Raw genomic sequence first — 8,954 nt, 5'->3', positions numbered from 1 at the left:
GGGGGGAACCGGCAGGGAGGGTGCTGGGCATCGCCATGGCGGGATGAAGCGACGTACTGGCTTTTACTTTTATTATTAAAGAGGGCATAAAATAGGCATCTCGTCAGCACCTCGCCTTCCACAAGATTAGTGTTTGTAGGGGCTGGAGAGAATCAAACAGCAGATAAGCCGGGTGCAATTAGCCCAAACACTAATGAAAGGGAGTGTGTTAGGGTGCCGGCAGGGGTGCTGAGTGCCCGCCCGCCCCATTTTGCCCTGCTGGCGGCACCCCGTGCTGACACCGTACCCCGTGCAGATCCAGGATTTGGCCATCCGGTGCGTGCAGAAGAACATCAAGAAGAACAAGGGGGTGAAGGGCTGGCCCTGGTGGAAGCTCTTCACCACTGTGCGGCCCCTCATCGAGGTGCAGCTCACCGAGGACCAGATCCGTGGCAAAGACGTGAGTATCTCTATGTCGGGGGATGCTGGATGGGGCAGGATGGGCTCAGGGGAGCATTGATCCCAGGCAGGACCCCACGGTGGGGTGGGATGCAGGACTCCATGGTGGGGTGGGATGCAGGACCCCACGCTGGGGTGGGATGCAGGATCTGGTGGCGGGGTGGGGTGCAGGACCCCACGTTGGGGTAGGATGCAGGACCCCACATTGGGGTGGGATGCAGGACCCCATGTTGGAGTGGGATGCAGGACCCCACGGTGGGGTGGGATGCAGGACCCTACGGCGAGATGGAATGCAGAATCCCACAGCGGGTTGGGATGCAGGACCTCGTGGTAGGGTGGGATCAAGGAGCCCGCGATGGGGTGAGATGCAGTACCGTGGCTGCCCCACGCCCCGTCAGCGCCAGGCTCAAATTGCTCCCTAATTTGCGAATCAGCATGTCATTAGCATCCCGAGAGCCGGCTGTTGCATGAGCCCAATTACAAGGCGTGGAGAATGGAAATGAAACCGTGTGCCGAGAGGCATATGCGGGGGCTCCGCGCCATGCTGGCAACCAGACACTTGTGCCCCCGCCGAGCCCGCCCGGCACGGAGCTGCTGCCTGGCTCAGCTTTCACCCCGGCCCGCTGAGAACGGGCACCCGGGGTGGGGGTACCTGAGCCCCCTCCTGTTCCCCCCCCAGCTTGTACTGGGACTGGAGGGAGAGAAAGACGTGCTTGAAGCTGGCGGCCGGGCACGCCTCCGCAGTGCTGGCTGGTGGTCCGCGGGCATGCCGGTGTGCCCCCCTCCCTCCCCACCTGCGCTGGGTGCACCCAAACCCTTCGGTGAGGTGCCGATGGGTGGGTTTGCTCCCACCCTCTCTCCCGAGGGGTGCGGGGACCCCTCTCCGCCTTTGCCGGGGCTGCCTGGCTTTTCGACACCATTTATGGGTTTGGAGTCAGCACGGCGGCGGAGCGGCTTGGGGAAAGTCCCTGCCCAGCCCTTGGCAGGGGAGAGCGGCCCTCGCCCCGGGGAGCCCCCACCCTGCCCACCCAGCGCTGGGGGGGAACTGGGGGGGCTGCGGAGACCTGCCAGGCTCCTGCCTGCCAACCTCTTCGCCTTGCGCCTGCCCCCTCCCTCACCGCCCGCTCTGTTGCAGGAAGAGATCCAACAGCTGAAGAGCAAACTCGAGAAGGTGGAGAAGGAGCGTAACGAGCTCCGGCTTAACAGCGACCGCCTGGAGAGCAGGGTAGGTCCTCGCCGGCACCGGGAGGGGGTGCGGCGCCGCGCTGGCCTGCTCCGGTGCCTGCCCCAGCCCATGGTCCTGCTCCCCCACCCCACAGATCACAGAGCTGACATCAGAGCTGACAGACGAGCGAAACACCGGTGAGTCGGCCTCGCAGCTGCTGGACGCCGAGACAGCCGAGAGGCTGCGGGCCGAGAAGGAGATGAAGGACCTGCAGGTACACATGCTTCTCCCCGGCCTCACGGCGTCTCCTGGCCCCCACCCCTATGCTCACCATGGCCATGTCTCCTCCCAGGCCAAGTATGATGCTCTGAAGAAGCAGATGGAGTCGATGGAGATGGAGGTGATGGAGGCTCGGCTCATCCGTGCGGCTGAGCTCAACGGGGAGCTCGACGATGATGATTCAGGTACCGTCCTGCCTCCAGCGCTCACCACCGGCACACCCTGGGTGCCCTGTGGTCACGGCACCATGCCCCTCTCTCCACGGTGGCCCCGTACCACCCCACACAGCCCCTCAGTGACCTCGTTTCCCTGCGCAGGCGGCGAATGGCGGCTGAAATACGAGCGGGCGGTGCGGGAGATCGACTTCACCAAGAAACGGTTGCAGCAGGAGCTGGAGGACAAGCTGGAGGTGGAGCAGCAGAGCAAGAGGCAGCTGGAGCGGAGGGGGAGTGGGGGGCTCTGGGAACCCCTTGGTCCCCCCGGGGTGGGGATGGGCAGTCGCTGCCTGCTTGAAGCTCTACATGGGGAGCACGTGGCCGGGGCAGGCAGGGACGTGGTGGCTTCCCGGAGCCCTCACTGCCCTGCCTGCTCCTGCCCGCAGCTGACGGACCTGCAGGCAGACAGCGAGGAGAGCCAGCGGGCACTGCAGCAGCTGAAGAAGAAGTGCCAGCGCCTGGCCGCAGAGCTGCAGGACACCAAGCTGCACCTCGAGGGCCAACAAGGACGTAACCATGACCTGGAGAAGAAGCAGCGGAGGTGGGGACCGCGTGCTGGAGGCAGGGGGGGAGGGGACGCGGAGGGGACAGCATCCTCACCGTCCGGTGAGCCTCTTGCAAAGTGGCATTACCATTTTAGCAGGGATTTGGGCACTTCACCAGCTCCCACTTGGCTGAGGTGTCTGCAGTGGGATGGGACTGCCCGGGTTGGATGTGTTCGTGGGGGGGGACACCCCAATGCACTTTTGGGGGTCCCAGAGCTGAGTGAACCCTCCACGTGGGGCTCTGCCCCATGGTAGAGGTTGTTTGTGCCCCGTGGCTCTGCTCAGTGCTTGCTTTCATCCTGTCCCCTCTCCCAGCCCCAAAGTTTGCTAACCTTATTAAGCAGCAGGGACGCTTTCATCTCATTATGGTAATGATCACACACACAAATACAGCGAGAGAATCCAATCTAATTAATTTCAATTTCCATGGATTGGAGTCTGTGCTAATGCAGCTGTTTATTACCCAGCGCGAGGAAAAATGGGGATTAGCTGCCGAGGTGTTTAACGCAGGTCACAAACTCAAGCGCAGGGTTGTTTTCCAAGCCCCAAAGGCAGTGATTTCAGAAAAAAACTGGCTGATCCCATCCCGGGGGGAATTGGGAGAGGCTGCCCTGGAGCTGCCTGGCTCCAGGCTGTGCTGAGCCCCACCGTGGGCTGGTGTCCCCTCTGGGGTTGGGACCAGTGCCATCTCACGTGGAATCGCGGCACCGGGCTGCGGCTGGGAGAGCCGCTCTGCCACAAGAGCCCATCTCTGCTGGAGCTCCCCCGGTGTCCTGCAGCCCCTCTGTGGCCTGCCTGGGTTTTTTTGCGGTGTCCCCAGCTGCCTCCACGTAGCCAACCGTTAGCAGCCATGGTCCCCGCCGGCACGTGCTAGCCCCGCAGGGTGGCTGCTGGGGTCTGCGCTGCGGGCGCTGTGCTCTCCATTAGCCGCAGAGCAACGGCATCGGGAGGAGTTTCTCCAAGTGGTTCCACACCACCGTGCTGGCAATTAAAGAGACTCATCAACAGCATGTTTCAAACGAGCACCCGGCAGCGCACCGCCCTTTCCCGGTGCCTGCTGCCGTGGGATGGGGATGCTCGGCGCGGTGCCGGTGCCGCAGGGCTGGGGACCTGTCCTGGTGCCCGTCATGGGGTGCTGAGCTCCCGCCCCGCTCTCCCCACGCAGGTTCGACAGCGAGCTCTCGCAGGCGCATGAGGAGGCGCAGCGGGAGAGGCTGCAGCGGGAGAAGCTGAGCCGCGAGAAGGACGTGCTGGTGGCCGAGGTCTTCGGCCTCAAGCAGCTGCTGGAGGTGAGCGGCCGCCGGTTCCCTCCCCAGTCCCCTGACCAGCAGGTGCCCCGGGCTCACAGTGACACCCTCTCTCGACAGGACAAGGACTCGGACATTGCGGGGCTGACGCAGAAGGCAGAGGCGCTGGAGGCCGAGCTGCAGGACATCTCCTCCCAGGAGTCGAAAGACGAGGCTTCCCTGGCTAAGGTGAAGAAGCAGCTGAGGGACCTGGAGGCGAAGGTCAAAGACCAGGAGGAGGAACTGGACGAGCAGGCTGGGACCATCCAGATGCTGGAGCAGGTACGGCGGGGAGGGGCGAGGTTTCTGGGTGGGGTGGTTTCATGCAGGGCTGTTATTACCTGGGCCGGGCTTGCTGGGGAAGAGGAGGCGGTCGCCCTCAGCCCGGCATCGGGCCAGGCATCGCGGCTGCCGACACGGCTACCGGCCCTCCGTGCCATGGCCCGGCAGGTCACTGTGGGGCGGGCAGCCCGGCCGGCCTCAGACCGGGGGGTTTACTGGGTGAGTGGCCCAGGGAGTGGCGTGGGGGGGGGGTGTCCTCGTGTCCCCTTCGCTCTGACTGTGTCCCCCCAATTTACAGGCCAAGCTGCGGCTGGAGATGGAGATGGAGCGGCTGCGGCAGACCCACGCCAAGGAGGTGGAGAGCCGCGACGAGGAGGTGGAGGAGATTCGGCAGTCATGCCAGAAGAAGGTAGGGTTCAGCTGCAGCCCCTCTGGCCCGTGGCGGGGGGGGCAGGATGCGTCCCCGTGCCCCAGCTGGGGTGCCGGGAGCTGCCAGCCGGGCACCATCATCCAGCGCCCAGCTCCCACGCGGCCACGGCCCGGCTCCACTGGCCCGGCAGGTCCGACCGGTCCCTCTGCTGCTTGGGCCAGCGCGTGCCGGGCTGTGCACCTCTGGCTGCGCAAACACCCGGCTGGTGGTGTCACTCGGGGTTCCCCGTATGTGGGGACACACGAGGATGGGGGTCCTGGCCCCTTCCCGCCGCCCTGACCAGCTGCCTGGGCTGTCCCCCAGCTGAAGCAGATGGAGGTGCAGCTGGAGGAGGAGTATGAGGACAAGCAGAAAGTGCTGAGAGAGAAACGGGAGTTGGAGAGCAAGTTATCCGCCGTCAGCGAGCAGGTATGGCGTAGGGCAGCTGGGCACATGCCTCACTTTGAGGACACCAAGGTGGCCATGGTGGGGTGGGCACACCACCTGTATGGTGCCCTGGCATGGTCCTTCCTGCCACAGGCCAACCAGCGGGACTTCGAGACGGAAAAGCGCCTGCGCCGGGACCTGAAGAGGACAAAGGCACTGCTGGCCGATGCGCAGATCATGCTGGACCACCTGAAGAACAATGCGCCCAGCAAGAGGGAGATCGCCCAGCTCAAGAACCAGGTGTGCATCCAGACCCCCTCAAAACTGCAGCCCTTGAGGGACACGGGGTGTCCCCGTCCCCTGGCCGCCTGCTGAGCCATGTCCCTACAGCTGGAGGAGTCGGAGTTCACCTGTGCAGCCGCTGTCAAGGCCCGCAAGTCGATGGAGGTGGAGATTGAAGACCTCCACCTGCAGATCGACGACCTTGCCAAGGCCAAGGGAGCAGTAAGTGGTTTTTTGGGATGTGATGCACCGTGATGGGGCCGTGCCCCACCTGCAGCCATGGCGAGACCCCCAGCAGCGTGGCACACGCTGGCAGGGTGACCCCACACCACTGGGGGTGGTTTTGGGGGGGTGGGTGCCTCATCTTCTGGGGCACAGTGGGAGACACAGGTGGTTCCCCCCAGCTGGAGGAGCAGCTGAGCCGGCTGCAGCGGGAGAAGAACGAGGTGCAGAGTCGGCTGGAAGAGGACCAGGAGGACATGAATGAGCTGATGAAGAAGCACAAGGCAGCTGTGGCCCAGGTGAGGGGTGAATGATGGCTGTGGCACCCCCGGCCCCCCATAACACCCCTCTCGGAGCCAGCACAGCGGGATCCCCACTGATGGCCCCGGTGTGTCCCACAGGCATCCCGGGACCTGGCGCAGATGAATGACCTCCAGGCGCAGCTGGAGGAGGTCAGCAAGGAGAAGCAGGAGCTGCAGGAGAAGGTGGGCAGCACCGACATCGGGCATAGGCATGCACCCCGAGTGAAGCCAGGGGAACAGGGGGGCACACAGACACCCACTGCCCACACTATGGAGAACACCCCCTGCACCCTGAGGGGTGCAGAGCAGTCCCGTGGAGACCTCCCTTGTGGGATGGGAGCAGAGTGGCCATCAGCTCTGCTCCAGGGCGGCATGGTGGGGGACCAGGGAAGTTGTGGTCAAGGCTGAGGCTGTGTCTACCTCCCCCCGCCCCGGCAGCTGCAAGGCCTGCAGAGCCAGCTGGAGTTCCTGGAGCAATCCATGGTGGACAAGTCGCTGGTGAGCCGGCAAGAGGCCAAGATCCGCGAGCTGGAGTCCAGGCTGGAGTTCGAGCGGACGCAAGTCAAGCGCCTGGAGGTAGGCATTGGGCAATCCCTCCGTTCCAGCTGGGACTGAGCTGCAGCGGGACCATGATGCCGACCTGCCCAGGGGGTCTGCCGAGAGCATCCCCAATATCCCCTCCCTGGCTCCCCCCACCCCCCGCCAGCAGCCCGGCCCCGGCCCCACAGGGAGAGTTCCCTGCGAGCGCTGATAACACTAATCCACCACCCAGCCCGGCAAAGCGCTGCTATTTCCCTGCATTGACTTAAGGAAATTATAGACTCTCCCGGCCCCGCTAAACACAGCCTGCTTTATATTCTGCCTTTGCAGCTCTGCCGGGGGAGCGGAGCAGCTTAGCTCTCCTCTTAATATCTTCCTAGCTGTTATTTCCCTTCCCCGCTCTCTCTGCCGGGGCCATAAATATGCAGCGGCTGGCTCAGCGGCCGGGGGAGAATGGGAGCTATTTTTTCCCTACGTTACACGCTGTAATTACTTCACACACAGTTAAATCTATTTTTCCAATTCGGCAAAGCCTCCGCGGGTTGTTCTGCCCCTTTCCTGGCCCTGGGCGAGGGGTTCTCCTCCATCTCCTTGTGTAAATTCGTGGGGATGGGATCCGTCCTCGCCTGAGCCCTTGGTCGGTGTTGCTGCAGGGTCGGGGGTCTACAGGGGGGATCTGCACTGCCCCTGTGCCCACCGATCCGCAGAGCCTGGCCACGCGGCTGAAGGAGAATGGAGAAGCTGACGGGGGACCGGGATCAGCGAGCGGCTGCTGAGAACCGAGAGAAGGAGCAGAACAAGCGGCTGCAGCGGCAGCTCCGCGACGTCAAGGAGGAGATGGGCGAGCTGGCCAAGAAGGAGGCAGAGGCCAGCCGCAAAAAGCACGAGCTGGTGAGGCACCCACAGCGGAGCCGGGCAGGGGAATGGGGGGGTTTCTGTGGGGTACCCGGCTCACGCGGCTCCCTCCCTGCAGGAGATGGACCTGGAGAGCCTGGAAGCTGCCAACCAGAGCCTGCAGTCGGACCTGAAGCTGGCCTTTAAGCGCATCGGGGACCTGCAGGCGGCCATCGAGGATGAGATGGAGAGCGACAGCAATGAGGACCTCATCAACAGGTGAGAGCGCCTGTGCCTGGCTCCCGCGTGAGGCACATCACCGGGGCTCACCGCTTCTCCTCGCCACTTCTGAAATGCCACGGGGACCCATCGGCTCTGCCTGGCCCCGGCAGGAATTCCTGTTCATCCCTCCATCCATGCATCGTGCACACGTGCATCCCTCCATCCATGCATCGTGCACACGTGCATCTATCCATGCACCCGTGCATCGTGCACACGTGCATCTATCCATGCACCCCTGCATCGTGCACACGTGCATCTATCCATGCACCCGTGCATCCGTCCAGCCGTGCATTGTGCACCCATGCACACGTGCGTCCATCCGTGCATCTGTGCATCCGTCCCTCCCTCCACCCACAGCCCCCATGCAGCTTCACCCGTCTGAGGTGCCTGAAACGCAGCCGGCGCCGTACCGGTTGGCTGGAAACAGCCCAAGGAGCCCCAGCAGCCAGGGCAGCGCAGGCTGCCAGCAGGTCTGGGATGCTGGGATCCAGCCTGACCTGGCATGCTGGGATCCAGCCCAGCCCGGGATACGGGGATCCAGCCTGGCCCGGGATACTGGGATCCAGCCCGGCCCGGGATGCTGGGGTTCAGCCTGACCCAGGATACTGGGATCCAGCGAGGTGCAGCCCCACACCAGAAGTGCAGGGCAGCCACACTTCCCTCCCCTGGCCCTTCCCCACCATTTGATTTGCCCCCCCATTCATTCCCCACCCACTTGGTCTTTTTGGTTTTGGGTTTGGTTTTTTTTTTTTGTTTTTCCTTTCATTTGATTTCCTTTCTGTTGTGTTTCTCCCCATCCCCCCCCTCCCCAACCTCTCCCAGTTTGCAGGACATGGTGGCAAAGTATCAGAAAAGAAAGAGTAAACTGTGAGGAGCTCCTCTTTCCTTCCCCCTCCTCCCCTAACCCCCACCTCACCCCCACGGGCCGGGGCCCCGCATGCCGCTGGCCCACCTCCGCATGCCCTAACAGCACCCACGGCACCGCACGGCACATAACCGCATCCCACATAACCGCATCCCACGCGGAGGGACAGGACGAGTCCCCGGGCCGGGGCGGGGGGGGATGCTCCACGGCGGCTAATGATGAGCGTAGCGGCGTGGAGGTGACGCAGCCCTGCCGCCACGCACAATTAATATCCCCCATCATGGTCCCTCCCCCGTGACCCGGGTTCTGCTTAACTAACGGCACGTTTGCCCGGACATAAATTGCATTTGACATGGAGTTTAATTCCGCTGGTTATAAAACCTCAGCTGCCCCCAGAGTTTGTTTACGGGGCTCGTCGTTGGGGTTTTTTTTGTTGTCGTTCTGTGTTTTTTGTTGGATTTTTTTTTTTTTTTCCGAGCTGAGCGTTGCCTGGATGTATTGCAGGGGAGGGAGACGCACGTGATGGAGTGCTGCTCGTTGCTTTGAATTTAACGAGGAGGATTCATATTCAGGGTCTATCCCAGCCCGTCCCCCGAGTCGTCTGCCACTGTCCTCAGGCAG

General features: G+C 63.2%; 1 protein-coding gene across 1 annotated transcript in view; it reads left to right on the top strand.

Annotated features, from left to right (window-relative positions):
- Positions 1 to 8,954, top strand: part of MYO18A (myosin XVIIIA) — a 29,672-nt gene that overhangs the window by 19,461 nt on the left and 1,257 nt on the right. Inside the window, 18 exon segments of the mRNA XM_009890887.1 lie at positions 296 to 439; positions 1,574 to 1,663; positions 1,758 to 1,877; positions 1,956 to 2,067; positions 2,200 to 2,326; positions 2,483 to 2,638; positions 3,808 to 3,931; positions 4,010 to 4,210; positions 4,509 to 4,619; positions 4,944 to 5,048; positions 5,160 to 5,306; positions 5,397 to 5,510; positions 5,693 to 5,809; positions 5,912 to 5,995; positions 6,251 to 6,388; positions 7,060 to 7,085; positions 7,087 to 7,243; positions 7,326 to 7,465. Coding sequence (XP_009889189.1) covers positions 296 to 439; positions 1,574 to 1,663; positions 1,758 to 1,877; positions 1,956 to 2,067; positions 2,200 to 2,326; positions 2,483 to 2,638; positions 3,808 to 3,931; positions 4,010 to 4,210; positions 4,509 to 4,619; positions 4,944 to 5,048; positions 5,160 to 5,306; positions 5,397 to 5,510; positions 5,693 to 5,809; positions 5,912 to 5,995; positions 6,251 to 6,388; positions 7,060 to 7,085; positions 7,087 to 7,243; positions 7,326 to 7,465 — 2,213 coding nt within the window.

The sequence above is a fragment of the Charadrius vociferus genome, unplaced genomic scaffold (genome assembly GCF_000708025.1).
Source record: "Charadrius vociferus isolate BGI_N301 unplaced genomic scaffold, ASM70802v2 scaffold1768, whole genome shotgun sequence".
NCBI classification, from domain to species: domain Eukaryota; kingdom Metazoa; phylum Chordata; class Aves; order Charadriiformes; family Charadriidae; genus Charadrius; species Charadrius vociferus.
This window is presented reverse-complemented; position numbering and strand designations above follow the sequence as displayed.